This window comes from Chaetodon auriga, chromosome 19 (genome assembly GCF_051107435.1).
Source record: "Chaetodon auriga isolate fChaAug3 chromosome 19, fChaAug3.hap1, whole genome shotgun sequence".
NCBI lineage: Eukaryota > Metazoa > Chordata > Actinopteri > Chaetodontiformes > Chaetodontidae > Chaetodon > Chaetodon auriga.
Genome location: NC_135092.1, coordinates 9276298 through 9297364, shown reverse-complemented (window position 1 = coordinate 9297364; position 21067 = coordinate 9276298). Strand labels below are relative to the sequence as shown.

The 21067-nt window shown below is 43.0% G+C and overlaps 1 protein-coding gene across 6 annotated transcripts in view; it reads right to left on the bottom strand.

The window, feature by feature from the left end:
• The window catches only part of palm2akap2 (PALM2 and AKAP2 fusion), a 100201-nt gene that overhangs the window by 60965 nt on the left and 18169 nt on the right, over positions 1 to 21067 (bottom strand). For 2 of the 6 annotated variants that reach the window (XM_076757456.1, XM_076757457.1), the window contains exons 1-2: positions 16834 to 17472; positions 8273 to 8324 (exon numbers count right to left, since the gene is read on the bottom strand). In XM_076757456.1, the coding sequence (XP_076613571.1) occupies positions 8273 to 8324; positions 16834 to 16877 (96 nt within the window). In that variant the 5' untranslated portion in view covers positions 16878 to 17472. Of the gene's footprint in view, positions 1 to 8272; positions 8325 to 16833; positions 17505 to 21067 lie in introns of those variants that run through there. The other 4 variants (XM_076757460.1, XM_076757459.1, XM_076757458.1 and 1 more) reach the window with 3 other exon arrangements.

The window sequence follows — 21067 nt, the reverse complement described above, 5'->3', positions numbered from 1 at the left end:
GTTGCCTCAGCAGCAGCAAAATCTCAAAGAAATGCAACCATTGCATTGTAGTAGTACTGAATCTGAATCTACCTCATCAAAAGTCGAGGATTAGACCACAGTATTCACCCCTGTGGTGGCTGCCGGTGATGAGAGCTTCTGGAAGTATTTGGCCCTGCTTAGTCACACAGTGCTACTGCTTGTTTAGTGCAGTAGTTTCCAAAGTTTCCCTTTTGGAAGTCCCCAATGAAATGTCCTCAGTCCCAGATATGGACTCTGTTAATGATAATACGAGGGTGTCTAGATCAAATACTGCAAACTCTCCAGTTTTAGAAATGGTTGATACAAGGAGCCAACTTTAAAATGCTCCTCACAAGTTTCACAATGTCTTCACACTCAAGGTGGACCCATTAATCAGCACTGATAGGTTGTTTGTGTTTGTGACATTGGCCAATTAATCAGCTACCAGCTTTTTCCTGCTCCAAGCTATTGTTATACCAGCCTTTAAAAGTCCACTACCTCCCTCCACACAATATCTTCAACCATAATACTTTGTGTATATACAGAGAAAATTTTCATCATTGTGCTTCTAATTAATTTTTTGTTCTGGATGGACCATCACTGTCTGTGGCAATTTGCAACAGAAACTGGTAAGTTACAGAGAAGACGAAATGAATTCTTAGCCTTGTACAGTTGAAGGGACAGGATAAAGACCCCGAGCTCTGCTCCGTTCACTGTATTTTCCCTCAGAGAACACGTCCTCCTCCTCAGGAAAATATGCTGACATTCTTGGTGACACACTCATGACTTCCCACACTCTGACTCACTGAGTGTTTGGCCCCACTTGGCTTTCTGCTGGGCTCTTATACAAGGGACATCACTTTTCCCACTACAGTTGACACCATCCAAGAAGTTGGACACTATTACAGAATTCCATGTTCAGTATTTAACATGGTTCGGGTAGGGCTGGATCATATGGCTATGTAATGTGATAATGCTGCCAGTTTGAAGAGTATCCTGATAATGACTGAAGTCTGAAGACACCAGAGGCCTCATTTGCTAAACTTATATCGTATTTTGCGATAAAAGAACATATTGGATAACATCTAAACCTCCCAAAACAATACAAGTTGGCACCAACTGACAGCATATTTCGCTGACAGTCTTTGCACTTCATCATCACTTTTGAGATATCCAAACCACTTCCACATAATTAATGTTGTGTTATCTTTTTTTTCAACAATTTATTGCAATCTCCCATTGAAGTTGTTCTGTCGCCCGGGCCTAGGTAAGGACCCACTGGAGACGTTTGTTTTCTCATGCTGTTGAACAAGTCCACCAAGAGTCACATGGACTGCAGTTTAGTAACCTGTCATTTTACAGGGTTGAAAATGTTGGCAGTGGAGTGGACTTACAGTGTCTGATTACAGATCCTGTGAACTGAAGTTCAGCAAGATGAACTTTCACTCTTCATACCAGAAAAGACAGAATTTAGGAGGCCAAGATGAACTCAAAGTCTGATGTCCCCTCTAATTCTAACCCCCTAGTGTTTTCGTGTGGTTTCCTGTAGCAGATTTATAGTAAGTTCCCAGCCCTAACAAATTGTTCAATGGTACTCTTGTTCCGAGGACAGACACGTATTTTCAGGCAAAAAACTGTGAGTGTTTGTCTCTCATCACATGTCAATATACTAACCGGAAAGCTTTCATAAAAAAAGATCTACGTAAACACAGGCAAGAGCTTGAATACAAACACACTTCTGCCTATAAACAGCATTTGGCACCACTGATATGCATAAGCTCACACACACGGCTTGAAGTCACACGGATGTGATTATAATGTGGTAAAGCGGTGATGTAACTCTGCTTCAATTCAAAGTTCTGCTGGTGACGAGATTGTGAATAGAAGTGAAGTGCAGATCCGATGGGTCACATTCTGCACATGCCAACACACCCAGCAGAGACATCTCACAGTGAAGATCATCTTCCACTCTGTGGGTAGCCATACCTGAGCGCTTAGAGAACAGAGACTGAAATGGACCCTTGCTTTAAATGTCATGGGTTTGATTCTGAGTCAATACGCCCGTATTGTGGATGAATAAATCTAGTGTTGAAACAATTACCAGCCAGCAATTTTGATAATGGTAACATTAAAATTATGATTTGTTGCAGCAAATAACTGCAGTAAAATGCCCATTTTGTCATTGTGGTGACGGCACTGAACGCAATGTCCTCCTCAGACAATGCTAATTTTTTAGGCTGACAGTGAACACAGCGCTAACTTGCTAACTCCTTAGCCACCGTAGGTACCAATAAATGCAAACTTAGCACATCCCTGAAATGTCCTGCATGCCATTGTCATGAGATAGCAGCAGGTGGTGACTATACTGATCATGTCCTTACTGAGGAGAGACACGAGTATGCATACCTCTGCATTCACATGGACGCACACATACACAAAGAAAACCTGGTACCATTTGTAATGTCTCCTAATGCCTGCTTCATGAGGCGACAAACAATTCCACTGCCATCAGAGTATCTCTTGTGAGGACAGTCATGAGACTATACTGTGTTGCATTCATGACTGAATCTGTGAAAGTGACCTTTGCTGCATATCATTCTCCCTGCCCTCTACAGTATTTCTCTGTCCTGTCACTCTGCATTGTTTACCATCCAATTAAGCTCAAATGTCATGAAAATAATTTCAAAAGCAGCAGTGTCCACCAGAGCTGCATTCCAACCTCTCCTGCCTCAAGTCTCTGTGAACCCTAAACCCACTCATTTGCACACACACATATGCAGGCATGTGTACAGACACATACACACACACACCAAGGCATGTATATACACACACACACATACACGCACACACGCAGCAGAATGTCCAGTAGACAGCTGCTGCTAATTTTAGACGGCATGTAATGACTGGCGTGCTCCAGACCCCCTACTACCCAACAAACCACACCCCCACTTCCCCCTCAAAATGACTTTGCCCCAAGCACACTCCCCACAACCGTAAACTGCTGAAGTCCATAAACCGAGCCTCCCATGGCCACCTCCCGCCTCTCCAGGATCCAATCTGATCACTTGGTAGTTGGCAACACCCACCGTGCCAAATACTCAAAACCTAACACACTAACTCAGAAAGCCCACTAAACTATCATATGTGGGCATTTGCTGTAGGATTTGGTCCAATGGTGGAAGAAGAAGACATGGACTCAGAACTTAACATTTACTGAAAGTGATGCTGTGACTCATCATAAACCAGCATATGTGTCTTTGTGCCATCTGCATATACACTATTTCAAATGCATTATTTTTTGGAGACTATGGGGGCAGTCAGACAACCCTTTTTGACCGAATAAGCCAGTTCCTATAAAGTTCAAAAGATTGTTACCATCTTTTATAAAGTCGGGCAAGGTCATATTCAGCTGTACTTATCCAGGCCTGGAAAGTTGTGTCCAGTCTCACGTGAGACAGAACATACGGACACCATGACAGGGATGTGCTTGACTGTGAGCAAATAACTAATACAGGGACAATCAATCTCCTACAGAGGTTATTTTAGGCTATTCTTTTTGCTCTGCAGCACGGAGGTTATAGCAATTAACAACGGTTTGTTTGATTCCCATTACCTACTTTAGTTAAGATAAAATTACTACAAATGAAAGCAAATGACAGAAAGTTAAAGGCTAATCTGTAACTGTAGAACTGTACGAAGTGCCTCTTTCCCTCAATGCATTCAAAATGTTTCAAACATTAGAAACGCTTTATTAAGGTACACATTTTCACCATTAACTTGCTTATTAGCATGCATTTTGGCATATTATAATGTTAATAAAGAGCTAATATGCTGCTAATATGCATGCTAATAAGCAACCAGTTAATGATTAATATGTGTACCTCAATACATAAGTCTTACTGAAATGTTTTATATTAGCATAACGCGTGCACTCACAGTAACAGGTATGTGTCATTAAACCTGAGCCCCATGACTCCACGGGAAAACAACTTAAAGTAACTGAAGAAAGGTGTGAGTGTGTTAAAAGTGTGATCACAGCCTAAGGTTATTATTAGTATCCCATTGTCAGGAGAAAACACTTGAATGAAATCAAAGTCAATATTTTCCAAATTGTTTGCAAGGGTTCAGTGCTGCCAGTGTCTATAAGCACACTGCAGGAACTGAAACTACACATGCCTGCAAGTGGCCCAACCCCCCAACTCTATTTACCCCTCTTAACGAAGCTCATTACCCTCCACTGCATGCCAGAGTCACAAATCTCAGTGCATGCCAAGGTCTAGCTATAGCAGCCCCTTCACATTCTCCCTGTCCCACTCCCCTCTAAACCTCACTAAGTGGATCCACAACACTGACCAGCTTCTACATCGACCCTGAGCTACACAGATTACCACACAGAGCTCATCTGAGGAGATCACCCTGTGGTGGAATCCAGGAAATACAATAATTCATAACTGCATACTAATCTTGCAGGACTGTTAATAATATTCATACAGCAGCAAGAGAGCCGACAGACAGATTTAGATTTTGAGCTGAAGGTGATCTTTTGGCAGTGAACCATCTTTGGTCCCCGACAGTGTCTGTCTTGTTCCCAGTGCCAACAGCTGTCATTTATTCATTCTCTGTGCCCCCCAAACACACACACACACACACACACACACACACACACACAGCCATCATCTCACTTCTCATGCACCACTTCCTAATTCCCCTTAGACTTGGCCCCAAATGATCTGCGGCCTTGTGCGTCCTTTCGTGTGTGTGCATGTGCGTGTGTGTGTGGTGGGGGGGCTGCTTAGAGTCCAAAGGGCTGAGGTCATCTGTGCAAACACTTCACAGAAACTACAGAGAAGTTAGTGAATGATTGCATGCAAAGACACACACAAGCATTTTGCCATGCCGGTTGTGGTTGGCAGGCCACATGAGCAACAGCTAATTAGAAAGATGAAGCGATCATCAGTCATTGGCTGATCTCAGAACCGCACGCAGGGTTTTGGTGAACACACAAATTTACAAAAAAAACTCAAACATGACCACACATGCGCACACACACCCACATACATACGCACACATGCACATACACACACGTAATCAGTTTTTTAGGGAACCCTGACCAAGCTGTGCTGTAATTACATGTTAATAATATACCAATTACAGGTCTGGATTTCACAACGTGACATCACAACTGTTCCCTAATCTGACCAATTAGTAACCATGGAAACCCGCACCGCTGGCAGCTGACAGACCATAATCACTATCAGACTGTGGGAATCTTTGTCTGTTTGTGTGTGTGGCGGACAAATGAGCCAATTGACCAGTCAACACTTAGATTAAACACGAATGATTAACATTCTGCATCATCTTCTTATGTAGAACACAAACCAGCCAATAATCTTTTTTTTTTTTTCCCTCTGTTTAGAGGGATTTAAAGAGAACCATCTCAGCCATGTTAATTCTAGTGTAATGAAGTTTAACACAAGTTATTATGAGGAAGAAATGCAGGAACAAAACTACTAAAATAAACTGTGCAGGAGTGGAAAGATTCACTGCTTGTCAGATCTTTAATGATTAATAATATATATTTAAAAGAAGTTATATATAGGACTGAAATCACAGATAATCTGATATATATATTTTTTGCCCTATTCACAATTGAATCTTGAAATAAGTCATTTAACAATGTGTTTTGAGCAGTTGTCAAGAAGAGCTAAATGTCTTAAATGTCTAACTTCTGTAATTTCTCACTACAGTGTCTTATTCAAACTGATGTGATTGAGCAGATTGGTGTGTCATCTTTTCTGCTAAGATAAATAATGGGGGGGTGGGCTGGTGATTCACAGCCATTAGTGCCATGCTTTATTCATGAGCCACACACAGCACATAGACCTGTCTCTGCCAGTCTCTGTGGTAAATGAACATTATAACGACAGCTGTCTGCTACCTGACTGATTTTATTTGGTCCAGTTCAATAGATGAAGCATGGCGAGGGGCTCAAACTTGAAGCCCGTTTGACACATTAATTAAAATCAGTGTCAGATTCAGCAGGTGTGTGAAGGGGGCTCAGGCACGGAGATGACTGGTCTAACCCTTGGCTCTGATTTTAGAGGAAGCTTCCAATTTGCCTCGAGATCTGCTAAAGTATTGATGAGGTCAGACGCTGGTGGTGATGACAGTGAAATCTCAGACTATCCATTATTGATGAAATCATTAGCATGTCAGCTGCAGACCGGGGCAGCGTGCGACTGTATGCGCTGTATGCTCTCTGCAGGGGTTCAAGTAATGCTTATTCAGAAAGCCAGACGAGCCGAGACAATATTGTCCCGTCTCAGCGCCGACTGATCAAACTTTGGGACAGCTTAAGCAATATCAATGCAGTGTTTTTGGAGTGCTGAAGCTGAAAAGAGATTAGGAACTGCTTACTCTTGACTGACAGTCAGAGGAGGTTTTATGACCTCCTTGCCCTTCCCCTTGAGATGCTCTGGGAAACTTAGTCCAGCTACTGTATTTACACTGGACCTGCGTTGGTTGGCTGAGTCTGTGGCTTCCAGAGTGCTTAGCTGCCTCAGAGAGTTGTTAGTACTATTAGTGTAATAGTAACCCTCAAGTGCCTGGTAGGTCTTGAAAGCTATTAGCGCTGTTATTGTCTTTGATATAGTGCACACACACACACACACACACACACACACACACACACACAAGGCTGAGACAAGACAGATGCTCATTTAGAGGAGACAAAGAGGCTCAAATGATTTACTTCTGTTCAATGCTTGACCTTTCTTTAAATACGTGTCAAAGCTCTTGGCACTTATAGTTAGATCTCAGGCAGCACTTCAGGGTAGAATTAGACTGCACAGGGCATGCATTGTAGTGTTTACAACAGCCGCCACCAGAATATTGCAGTTTTTCTTGGCCTGGTTCACCAAACCAAGAGTCATTTACACATAGATTTTGTAGTGTTTCGCCAAATACACATGTAAGAATGATGCAAGGAACAGAAATGCTTGTTCCTCTCTGTTTGAAATCATGAGAACTTTCCACTCTCTCTTTACTTAAGTGCCTGACTGGTTAAAGTACATGCAGCCTGGTACGGCTGCCATGATCAACGTGGCCAAAATAGTTTCTCCATCTGCCACTGCCGCTGTTCCCCCCCACTTGTGTGTATGAATGTGTGTGTTACTGTGCCTCTGTGTGTCTTGAGTGTGTGTGGTATGCTGTGGTTCCTTGCTGGCGCCAAATTTAGTCCCAGGCAGTGAATCCCGGTCTAACTGCTGCTCTGAAGTCCTACCAGCACCGAGCCAAACATTTCAACAGATGCCCCCGTGATCATGAAACGCAACGGCGAGTATCGAAGCCTGTTCTAGACCACCTCGCAGCTGAGATCCTTCTACGTTGGAAAGCACATACACCTAAAAACCTCAGACATTTGGCCAAAAAATTTCCACCAACTTTCCTACAAGTTGCTCTCCAGGCCCCAAAAAAGACATGGGAGAAGATGAAAGATGACACGAACAGAAAGACAAACACAGCAGCAGCGTAGGACAGGAGGCTAGCGAGGGAGTGAAGCACATTACAATGGGTGCAACAAAAACCACTGTTTTGTGCACTGAAAACGGGTGTGGGAGGCTATGATGTCATGCTGTATGGGCTCCCAACAAATTAAGCTCATTCACTTCTTTTAATTTAAGCACTAAAAAGCAACATGGAAAAAATAGATACACCTGACATGCAGTGAACAATGTTTATTTTAGCTTTTGCATTTTGCCTCCCACCAGAGAGGCTAAGGTGGATGACTGCTGGCTAACTTGGTGAATATGTAATGCACAAAGACACATTGGATTTCAGCTATGGGGCCAACTTATGTTTCAGCTTCTGTTTAGGTTTATATGCATTGAGCTCATAGGTGAAATTGGCATATGGTAATTGGCCACTGCTCCACATTTAAGTTTCATGTTTAGCACCTCTGCTGTTGCATTGCTGCCACACAAATTCATCAGCCAAAGTTCAATTAATGGGGCAGATGAATGACGGGGCAGAGAGAGCTTCACAGAGAATGAGAGAGAGAGAGAGAGAGCTAATGAAAGAGGCAGACTGCTCGAGTTGCAGGAACTCTGAGGTGCCAGGCGAGATATTGTACTGTGAGTGACAGAAAGAGATGAAGAGCGGGGCGAAAGTCACTGACAGACAAACAGACAGCAAAACAAACAGACAGGAGGTCAAAGGAACACAAAGAGACGAGCAGAGCAAAAACAGACGTTTTAAACGCACTCTCACTTACCGCCAAGGCCTGCAGCCTCTCTTTGTGGAGCTGAGCCTCCTCACACGACATCCTGGGGGGGGGCGGGGGGGTGGGGTGGGGGGAAGCAGGGGAGAGAGGGGGGGTGAAAGGAGAAAGAGAGACGTGAGATCTGGGAAGACAAGAGTGTTGGAGTCCCTCAGCCAGAGGTAGAGAGACAGAGAGGGGAGGGAAGTAGAGGAGAGAGGGAAGAGAAGGAGAAGAGGAGGAGTATCCAGACGAGGTTCTTCCTCAGCAGTAATCCAACCAGAGACAGTGGGAGAAGGAGCTCGCGCTGAGAGGGAGCAAAGATCTCTCATTCACTGGCCATGTGCCTCACACTCAGGCCGCCGCTCGCATTCTCTCTCCCTCTGCCTCTATCACCCACTCTTTCTTTTGCGCTCCCGGTCTCTCCTCCCATTTGTCCCTTCCTTCCCTCCCTCTCTCTCTCTTTTTTAGGCATGAGCCATGTGTGATTAAACAGCTGGGAGGAGCAGCTGAGAGAGAGAGAGAGAGAGAGAGAGAGAGAGAGAGAGAAGGGGAAGGGGAGGGAGAGAGAAGTGATGGCATGAAGGTGCGGGGTGAGGAAGAGAAGGAGAGAAAAAGGAAAAGAGGAAGAGCAACATGAAACCGCTAGAGTAGAGAAAAGAAAGCAGAGGAGTAAATTTGTCATATTTCAAAGCTGAGAGGAGATAGTGGGAAACGAAACAGTTTGAAGACTTTTCTCCATAACTTTGCCTTTTAAGTTTTCTCATCTTAAATGTACTTATGCTTACTTATCACTGGGATAAATCAGTAGATCAATAATCCTCCTATTAGGAAAACAAACAAACAAAAAAAACATTTATATGGAAGGTAGGGATAACTTATTTTTGCCATTTACTATAAAAGCCAGTGAATTTTGTTACTATGGCAGGTTCATTCATCTGCTTGTCATGGCTACAAAATTTAATCTAATCTTTGAAAAACACAATACTACATGTGTTTTGGACATAAATTAAGTAAAAAAAGGCGTTCTTCAACCACAAAAGCATCTTAATGTCAGGAAATGACTCATTTAAACCTGAAAAAAAAAAAAAAACAACCCAACTTTCAGGCCAGTTGATGCCACTGCATTATGATAAGACACCTCCCACCAGCTTAGCCTTCACTTGTGTGTTATTTCAGGTTAAAGCACTGCTGCTGCTACTTGAGCCATTGCTGCTACTGTGTGCTGTTTTTGCTGCTAACTTCCAATCACAGGACACCACCGCTGGAAACAGACACGCACTTTTCTCACGGTAGGGTTCATTCAGTGAGCTTCTCTCACTTTTAGAGCAGAGACGAAGTGCTGGACAGCATGTTCCCATTGTTTTAAGCTATTTGGATCTTTTAAAAAAACAAAACAAAACAAAAAAAACCTCTATGCTGCCAGCCACCCCACACACAAACAGCCCTACAGCTGACTCTTCAGGATCTATTTCTGGTCACTCTGGTCATATGTTTATTCCAGCGCCTTTCAAAATGACATCAGTAGAATATTTTAGAAAAACAGGAACAGGGTAGAAAAAAAAGAGAAGGAACAAGATAATTGTGTCACTCCATGAACTGATGCATGCAGATGAACGTCTCTGGAAGAACAAACTGCAAAATCACCTCTTCAAAAGGCACAACACACACACACACACACACACACACACACACACACACACACACACACACACACACACAAAAGCAGAGCTTGTGTAAATGGGTCACTGTTACCTGTGTCCCAATTTTCTTTTCTCCCTATTCTAACTCTCGAGGTTCACCTGGGTTTCATCCATTCCTCTCCTGTCTCCTCTCTAACACCGTTTCCTTGATTTTCTTTTTCTCCTCTCGTTCTCTCCTTCCTCTGCTGCACTCCTGCCCTGTCTTCTACATGCGTCTCTCCTTTCCTGGGTCCAACATTCTCCTCTCTCTTCTCCTCACTCCTTCATTTCTTTCCTCCTACTTTCCTACATACCTCCCATGGAGGATCTCTGCCCTCCACCTCTTGTCACTCCTTTCCCTTTCAGCCTCATCTCCCTTTCAACTCTCACCCTCCATCCTTCTCTCCCTCCTCTCCCTTTTCTTTCCATCCCTCCTGACCCCATGCTCTTCCTCTAAATCCCCATCCCTCCACTCATCCTCTCTTCCGCTGCCCCCATTCCTCTCCCACCTGTCCTTCCATCCATCAACTTCTTCCTCACACTTTTTTGCCCCTTCTCTTCCTCGATCCCTCCCGTCCTCCTCTCTCTCCTCTTTCTCCATCCCTCCTTCCACAAGCAGACATCCTTATAAGGAGAAACAGCAGCAGCAGTCCTGGCCGGCTCTTTAGGGAATACAGAAGCATGTAACACACACACACACACACTCTCTCACACAAGCACACACTGACATCACAGCCACTGCATTACTCCAAGAAAAATGTCTAATAAATAAGTGCAGCTGGAGAGTATCTGTCCTGTAAAGCCACTGGAGCTACGAGACTTGAATAAATCAAAAATGACACTCAGTCAGCCTTCAGCTATAGCTCCCTTGTTCGCATGTGAACTGTTAACCATTTAAGGGTCTCTGGGATTTTGATGTTTGGAGGTGTTAGGGGAGCTGTTAACAGTCAAATGACCCATATAGGGCGAAGGTGTGATTTCCAAACTAATGCACAAAGACAGGGATTCAGCAGCTTCATCAGTTCAGGGGTGCTGACATTATTGTCTGCTGCAATCCTCTAAAGCATATTCTATATGTTTGCAACAGGTGCTTTATAAAGAAGACCTCCTCTTCGAATGTGTTATTATAAATTCTACAGTTTGTAATAATATGATTTACAAGAGCTACGTATATTACATGTACTCTTTTGTTTAATTTGTTTGTCGTTATGACTCAAGATGACTGTAATAAAGTAAGTCTTTATATATGAGCTAAAAAAGTAATATATCATGAGACTTATGTCTTATTTTTCTAGACTATGGGTCGTCTTTACAATATATATGTTGTGAGGAGAATCTAGATTGTCGTGTTTTTCCATCTAAATTTTCCTTTCTTGCTCTCTTTTTGAAAAGACGACTTCATCTAGTACAACACTGATTTTATGAATCCCGATTTCCTGATAAAATAAACAAGCACTGCACTGTTCAAAGCTGCACTAATCAATGACAATGGGTCAAATGACTATGTGTAGTGTGAAAAGTGTTGCAGTTCCCTTCAGCTCCAGGGAGCAACGTCAGTGTGTGTGTGTCTTTAAGCTTATTATTTTGATTTTACAGCCCACAACTGTACGGTTTTGGTTGTCTCCCTCCACTCTGAGCGCTGTTGCCAAAGCAGCTGTTTCAGTGAAAAGGCTCTGAGAGACCACTATACACAACCTGCCCAGTACCAAACAGCAGAGTTATCCACTAGTTGGTGAACATGTATATAAACATGTATATAAAGACTTATTTCATATATGATGTGTATTAAAATGTTTTAGTGAGAAAGGATTGCAGAAATGTGACTCTCATGCTTTTTGGCCGCTCCAAGCATCAATACTGTAACAGCCTGGACAGATCAACAGCACAATTTCAACATCCTATAGGCTTGCTTGAGGTTCACCATCAAGATACTAAAATAAAAACGGTGCTGTTTAACCCTGGGACCCGCCCTCATTAAAACATAATGTCTTTAATGTGGGCACCTGCAGGTTGTAGACCATGACCTGTTTGGGGTTGTAGTAACATATAGTTTATATTATGAAACCAGTTTCAGCTCTGCGGCTGTCTGACTTTACAGCCAGCAGCAGCTGAAGTCTTCTCTGAAAGTCTCTGTTTGACCTGGATTTACACCAGTCACATCATTATGTTGGCTGCTCACACTGTCATTACAAATCATACCTCATACTTTAACATGATTCTACTTCTTCATAACATTTTACATTTTATTTTCCTTTCTGCTCCAGTTTGCCCCTCGACTTTTTAACTCTCTCCTTCCTCCACTAAGTTGTTACCCCCCCCCCCCCGGCCCACCTTCAATCCTTAATATTCTGGCGTCAGCTACATTAGTTGGTCGTCGTTGGAGACAACAGCATCATTGTTCGTCTGCATCGCCACGACGACGCAATGACCTCACTGCACAGCCAGCTCAGCCCCGCCCCCCCAATCCCAGCCCAGAGGTAATGGCCTCCAGATGTGGAACTAGAGGCAGGAAAACACACACACACACACACGCACGCATGCATGCACGCACACACACACACACGCATGCACGCACGCAGGCATACACACACACATGCACACACACACAAATACAACAACAAGCAGGGGGAGTAGGAGGCTGAGGGAATGAGCAAATATGGACTAAGAAAATAAGTGTGTGTGTGTGTGTGTGTGTGTGTGTGTGTGTGTGTGTGTGTGTGTAAGTAATGTGTTATGTTAATGCAGCCATCTCATTTGCCTGCCTTTCCTGAGCTTACTCCCATATTTCAATTATCCTCAAACACACAAACAGATAGAACCCCACATCTGGTACACACTGGCCTCTGCTGCAGACAATGTGTGTGTGTGTGTGTGTGTGTGTGTGTGTGTGTGTGTGTGTGTGTGCGTGTGTGTGTGTGAGTGTGTGTTAGAGAGAGAGAGATAATGGAGGGGGAGAGAAAAAGCAACCCAAACAGACATATTTCTGGCTTTGGGAGTGCCAGACCTGGATCTCATTCATATTTTATACATCACTGAGGGAGGTCAAACTGTGTCTGTCCATCTGTCCATCTGTCTGCATACACAGTTTAGCTAAAAACTACTGAAAAGCATTCAAAAATCTCATATTCTTCACCCCCACCCTCCTTACTTTCAACACCATTTCCTCTTAATTTGACATGGCTGAGTCCTTGAGCATTGCAGTCCCTGACATCTCGAAGTATGTTTGTTTTTCCACTGCAAAATTGGTCTAATCTAACGACAAAAAATGTGTCGAGGCGAGTCTAGACGAGAAAAATTGTTGATGGCCAAGCTTTTGGAAGTCGGTGGCTTTCAGCAACTAATCAGATATCAGCTCTGCCTGGTTTTTCTAACCCATAGGACTTTAACAATTCAGTCTGCTGCAGCCATGCAAAGCCAGTTTGAACATTTACTTTACCGTAAACACTACAGGACCACTGACTTTCAAAGCTGATGGAAGCTATAAAGAAATGTTAGTATTGTCTTTCAATTACTGCAAACAACTTGATGAAAGTAACACTAAAGCAGTGAACAATCCATGCTTTGCCTCTAAAAATCTTAAACTAGCTCAGGATGGCTACATACTGCAGATGCGAGCAGAGTCTCTCATTCTGCCCACGAAGTTTCCCTCAATTTCTTTTATTCTCATTGGGATGAATTTACATTGAGAGAGAAGAATTCACATGCATCTCCATACATATCAGTGCCTGTATATGTGTGTCTGCATGCACTTACTAGGCTTTTTTTTTTATTCTATAAAGTAGCATTTAATCGTTTTTATCCTGAGAGGTGTTTTAGAGGAGAAGCAGATGTCTTGGCCTCCAGACACTCAGATCATCATCACCTCAGCGTGTTTTCTCTGCTCCCTCTTTCTCTGAGTGCCATTATTTTTCTTCTGCTCTATAGTTTGGACGGTCTCTTCTTGTCCACTGTTTACAGTGCATGTTCTGGTGCTATAATTTTTATGGCGTGGAGATAGATAAGAAAAAAGCAAAACAAGCAGCTTTTTTTTTTTTAAATGGATCTTTTGAGTAAATGAGTATTGATTCTTACTTCCTTGTCTATCTATCTGTATTTGTTTTTCACTCTGTAAAGCCCTTTGAATTGCATTTGCATGAACTTGTGCTCTATGAATAAACATGTATTTGAGCTTGCTCTCAGGGTCATAAATACGCAGCAGACCTTGCTGGCTTTGATGAAGAACAAACAGTTATTTTCATTAGCAATCAATCTGTGGATTACTTTCTGATTCACTGATTAATTATCTAGTCAGTGAACTGTGCAAAAAGCTCATCACAAATTCCTTGTTTTCCTAAGTGAATAAATGTCAATCAAAAAAAATTATTTGACTGCCAAAATACAAATATAATTGTCCATTTTGTGCTCTTTCTGCGCTGCTGGGTTGGTAAAACTGTGGATGCTCAATTCATCCCATCACGATTAAGACTCTCTTCCCTGAGTGTGCAAAAAATAGCAACAGAGAATGGGCCATCTGCCACTGTGGTGTCTGCACGCTACATGACCACAAATACTACCTCGTGTTTCTGCTGAATCAGTGGACAGCCCAGAGAGAGCACGGTGTTTATGGTGATTGATAACGAGCCCACAGCACAGAGGAAAACAGACAGGGCTCGGGAACGATGGGATGCGCTGGACTGAATCACAACGGCACTGTCTCATTTTTGCTATTAAAGCATTAACTATTGATGCACGAACGAAGCATGTCGGATTCACGCTTTACTGCACTCTCCCTGCCTGCTTCGTGGGTGTGGCTCTCACAGAGGACCAAAAAAAAAAAAAAAAAAAAAAAATCACTCCACCTGTCACTCAAACCGCCTGCCTGTCTAAGACTCTGAGGTGACTCACGATGTAACAAGTTGGTTATCACTCAGACCAGCTAGCCGCTCAGTATCCCCTAATCTGCAGCAGCAGCTACAGGTTTTTTAGACTTTAAATTTGGACATGGGAAACTAATGTATATGTGCAAGCACCAAATTTGCAAAAATATGATGTTCAACTTGCACGAGCCCCTAAAGAAGATGGATGCTGACCAGGAAAGCAAGCTGCATGAGGTTAAGATGCACAGTGTCATGTCTCAAGTCACCTCAGACCTAAAGGTGCAGCACTGTATATGTGTGTAGTATATTAGAGAAATCAGCCCACCACAAGCACCTCAACACTGTTCAGAAGTCAGAGATTTTCTGAATTCCATTTTGTTGTTTAGCAGCCACCCAAAGTAGCTTCAGTAGAACACAACACAGTACACCCACAAAGCTTTGAATGTTTAAGAACAACTCCCACTCTTCTGTTCTCACTACAGTATCACTGTCACTGTTTCTCTCCACACCGATTCACACAGCAGCTGATCGCAGCACAATCAGGTGCGATGAAAGTGATTTTGCAGACTTTCCCTCTCATCTCAGTGACCCTCAGGAATAACCAGCGGACTGATGATTTCCAAAGCTGTCTTAACACTCCCATTTTCAGTATGTCGAGATTTAAAGGTCCAGTGTGTAGGATTTAGAGGCATTGAGCGGTGAGGTTGCAGATTGCAACCAACTGAACAAACCATGTCTCTCATTCTTATTTTCAGGTGATTATACACAAGTTTAAACATAACAGTGAATATTACATTACATTTCTGGCAATAGATTCCCCCAAATCCTGCTCACTGGTCCTCATGAGTGTCTTTGTACTTCTCTTTATTGGAGTTAAGGACGGTTTACACAAGATACTACCAAATTTATCTGTTAGTCCTCATACTTTTAGTTTATTTCATAGTTTCACGTATGGCTAGTATGAAAAAAACAAAAATTCAGTATAAATCCCACCTTTGTGCAATCATTTTTCATTTGGCGTTTCAGGCATGTTGTTTGACGCTCCAGACAAAAATACTGATTTGTAAATTCTATGACAATATGGCTATAAAATGTAATTCCATAACCCTTAGGATGCAATGAATGTCACTGATTTTTTTTTTTGAAAAATACAGGGATATTTTTCTTACTTTCCTCTTTTCTATTATACCTTTTAGACATGAAAAAAAACTATCTTTGTGTGCAGAAGCAGCTGACAGGTCAGAATGATTTGAAAATCTGCTGATGTTGCACATCCCCAGTACTTGTGGGACACATCAAAGACTTGACAGTCAGCACCTGAACAGCCATCCAGAAAGCGACCAGTGTTGCACGAACACATTGCCGGTGTTTGCTTGTCTCACTGAGATTTTATGACTTACTGGAGTATCACTAATGAGGGCAAATGCAAGTTTTAAGTCTTTCTTAGGCTGATTTTCATTTTCAGATACAGACAGAAAAACCACACACAGGAGGACGGCGTCTGCAGCATGGCGGACGGTGCTGAGGCTGGTCCAAGCCTGCAGCCTGCCTCCACATTGACTATGCTAAACCATGCCACATTACACACACACACACACACAAACGCACACTTTGTTACACAATCACACATACTGTATCTGAGGACAGACACAGGGACAGGGTTGAATAAGATAAGGACTAAGGAGTACAGGACTGATTTTTTAAAAAAACACCTAGGAGACTCAGACAGACAGTGACAGAAAGAGGAGAATAGAGCAAGAGACCAAAGGCGTGGAGGATGATGTGCAGTGAGGTGAGAGGTTTGCAGAGACAGTGTGAGGGTCAGTGAAGAAAAGAGAGGCAGAGAGGGAGGAGTGGACACGGTGTGCGGCGTGTCTCCTCGCCAGTCATGACTGAGCAGCAGCCTCACCATGACGGAGCTCCCGTTCCCATGACAACCCAGCCTGTCAGATGGAGGGGAGAGAGGTGGAGGGATGCAGGCAAGAAGAGGAGAGATGGAGGGAAAGATAGCCAGAGAACATAAAGATCATCTACTCACGGTGCCGTTGCTGTGCCGTTCCTCTGCAAAGGTGTGTCTGACATGGCTGCAGCACCCTTCCCTTCTCCTCTTCCTCGCCCTCCTCTCCTTCTACTGTCCTCCCCGGTGTCCTTTTGACAGAGTTGTGTCCTCTTCTTCTCTCTCTCTCTCTCTCTCTTCCTCCTGTCCTCCTCCTCCCTCCTCCCTCCTCCTCCTCCTCCTTCTTATCCTCTCCTCCTCCTCCTTCTTTCCTCCTGTCTTTTCGGTGTGTGTGCTCGTCACGCCAGAATGTGTCAGAGCAGCTGCTGCTGCTGCCGCTCCTGCATCGCCCCACTCTGCCAGCAGGAGGGGATGGGTGTAAGCATGTTTGTGTGTGCGTACGTGTTGTGTTTGTGTGTGTGTGTGTGTGTGTGAGAGAGAGAAAGAGAGACAGAAAAAGATAGAGACAGAGAAAGAGTGGTCACTTGTGTGTTTGTATGAATGTGTAGGAGATGCTGTCAATGAGAGAGAATCAGGTAAAAAGAGTGTGATAGATGAGGGAGAGAAAGAGGATGAGATAGGAGAGATGGGAGAGCGGGATGGAGAGCAGGGGATGGCAAAGAGACAGCAGAGAGATGGAGAGAAAGAGAGCCTTAGGGGAGTGAGTTACAGTATAATGAAAGGAGTGGCCAACCTGCCTTATCCCGGCTGCTACCCTGAGAGCAACCTTTCTCCTTTGAGACTGAGGCGAGATTCATTTAAAGAGGCAGATAGGATGCCCATAAACCCCACCATTGTTAAGAAGGAAATAAGTCCATCTTCCATAAGCAGGCTCCAGTGTCCTGCAAATCTAATGGGATCAGCGTTAAGTGTGGTTGTATGGATGAACAAGACTGGATGAGACTGAGCAGGATGTGTCAGCAGTAAGAGAAGTCAGAACATTGATGTGTGATGTTTCTAAGAAATTTGAGACAAATAAAACCAAAAAAAAAAAAAAAAATCATAATCCCATCTCGACCGTGACAACTAGTTTTCAAGATTCTCTTGTCTGTGAGAATTAGGCCATGTCACCGTGGACAGACATTATCTTATAGTGGGGACGCAGCTCAGGAATCAAATCCTCCACATGCAGACGAGTTGGAGCTGTCATGTTGATATCAAACAATGGCTGTTTTTTAAAGCTGGATCCAGATGAATCTGAACATCCTTGAAGACAGTTCAACATCCCTCCTTCCTCCTTGTTGCTGGTTGCTGTAGTTTCCATCCAGATTTTTGGCCTTGAGCAGATCAAACTACAGGATCTCATTCAGTTTTGTTCCAGCCATCAGAAAAGTCCAGCGTTTTTAAGATGAGTCTGAGCACCATTAAGAAGAGCGACTATAGTACAAAACCATCAGCGATCTTGAAAATCAGCAGCCACAACCAAATATGCTGTAACACATATGATAATCTGTATCTACAATATGCTGCAGTTTGAGCTGGCAGATTAAATAATGCTTGTCATCAAACCTGATGGTGAATAATTTGGGTAGGCTGTTAGCAGACTGCTATTTTGTACACTGCATAACAGGGCTACAGAGGATAATCATTTGGGGATTGGGGCCAGTCCGGAAAATCGTGAGAGCAGAGACAAAGAGGAACCAGTTTAATCTCGGAAACACAGACTTTCTCCTCTGATGCTCCGCTGGACGAGAATCCAGTTGCGACTGTCAGTGCGCTGCAGTGAGAACAGTTTAGTCTATGGGGCAGGCCTCAGATGTTTATCCAAACAAGAAGCTCGGCAGGCTTTTTATTGGGTCTACAACCTGCTGGCTGTGTGCTTCGCAGCAGTGACTGGAGGGCAGAGGGAAAAGTGTGATCTCTTCCTCCAGCCATCACTCTGCCCTCTCTGCCTTCTCCTGCTCCTCCCTCCCTCCTTATCTTTTATATCACTATTACGTCTTCCTTCTATATTTCCAATATTGCCGTTTTTCCATCTTACTGTTTGTCTAGGTGGCTTTTCCCCCTCCCTCTTACTTTCGCTCTCTATCCCCGTTTGCTTCTGTTCCTCTTTTTCTCCCTCTCTTTCCCCCTTCTCCATTTCTTCTCTCCTGTCGTCTCCCCTTCTTTCCCCATAGAGAAGATGTTGTCCTACACATCTGAGCATGAATTACAGATTTGTTTGACAGATTAATGACACATTATTTTTGAAGCAAGATGGAAGACGGATAAAAATGGAGGGACAGAAATGCAGGAGCAGTGCAGAGGGAACAGAGTTTCCATAGTGTAAGACACAGAAGGAGCCAAATGAGCTGGAGAGGAGGAAAAGAAGGACGGCACAACATTGCCAGCAAACACAGCTGAATTTCTCAGCTTTTAGTCGACAACATGTCATTCCCAGGCTCAAAGGATAAAGCGAAGGTCACATCTCTTAAAGTGAAGACGTTTCACATTCCAGGCTGTCGCACATTTCGATGTTTAACACTTGAAGAGTCTGTTTCTTCCGAGCTTATCTGCCTTCTCTCTCTTTCCCTTCCTGACAGCTCATGTTGAGCCCACGGTTATCATATTGTGTGGTATGCCAGCTATTCTGAGGCTGCTCTTCAGGTTTGGGCAGCGACCTTAAATGGACATCACACATGCACTCTCACACTCAGACACACACTCACTCCTCCACTTCCTCCCACCCTGCCAGCTGTGTGTTATGAGTGTTGTTAGTGTGTTTTCCATCAATCATTACTGCTGAGTGTGGGCAACCTGTTGCACACAGTAACATGGTTAAAGTGTAGATTCAATTAGCTACTCATGTGTAGCTTAATTAATGTATTGTTGTCCCAGATCGTGGGGTAAAAGTAATGATTTTTTAATTTATTTGGCAAATTTGTTAGCAGTACAATTAAGTAATGTTTAAGATTGCTATGTAATGTCATGTATTGTACCTCACAAAACTACAGGCTTGTAGTCTGTCATAGTGTGCTTTGTGATCCAGTGTGAGTATACTGCCATCTTGTGGATTTATCAAGCCATTTGAAAATATCTGACTGAAATGAGCATTAGTGGTACTGTCAATAGAGACATGAGGCAGAAAGCAACGCCACAGCTGAATGTCTGTAGGATCACTGATGAAGTTATTACACATATTGGGTGGGGTTCCTGCAGAATTATGAAACATGTCCAACATACTCATCTATAACTTGATTATATTAAATTCTGTGTTCTGTTTGTTTATCTATAATTCTGCTGGGATTCTTAAAGCGTGTACGCGTGAAATAATGCAGGTCAAGCTTAAGAAATGTCTGCAATAGCAGTAAGCGATACCATAATGCTGGAAATAACACAGTGACTGCACCACCACAGGACATCCAGTAGAGGGCACTGCTTGTCAGATTTTAAATGTGCAGGCAACATGCTCAAGGCTTTGGAAGAGCACTGCAAGTCAATGCAATGATCTCTTTAGTCTCTTTTTCTTTCTTCTACTTATTTTGTGAATGCATATCCTCACTGATGGCATAGCTAAGAGTGCAGTTATATTTAGAGAGTATAAGAAAAGGAATGTCAGTGAACTGAGAGCAGAGAGGGCAGGACACAATCCAGTTTTTACAAATTTTCACCAGCTAATGTCTTAGCTGAATTTTAGAATTTACACTGGTTGAAAAATATTCTCTTTTAAAACATGTTAATGAAAAATACACACATAAAAGGACTTAATCTCCCTTCAATGATGCTCACAACTCTTCAGTTTTCCCCTGAAAATTGATGTCCTGAGTCTTATGTGAGGTTCTGTTAATTTTGCAAGATGTTTTATGCTCTTAGAGCAATACTGCCAGGTCAAATTCTTGTATGTTTAGGTAGATAGACAGACTGACAGATACATTTACACTTTAAAAAATAGACAGAGCGCAAGCTGGCAATGCTTTACACTCCAGTGGGTTTTGGTCGTTGATCCAGAAGGTCTGTCAGCTTAGATAAACCAGTGACACCACAGGAACCACAACTGGGATTTACCCTGGATCACTTTTGAAGTGTCAAACTGTTTCACGACAGCACATATCTGACATCCTCATACAAGGGGGACAAAAAAGGCTTTAAAATAAGTCAGAAATTCGCTTTAACCTTTAACACAACACAGTTTTTTTTTTTTTTTTTTTTTTTACACAACAAATTGAATATTACATCATTTTTTCAGGTCATTCAGCTCAGAGAGCAAGAAATATCTTTTCCTCTTCTTCACTGACAGAAACAAGCATGCACAGATATATTAAATACATAAATACAAACACAATCAATGCAAATATAC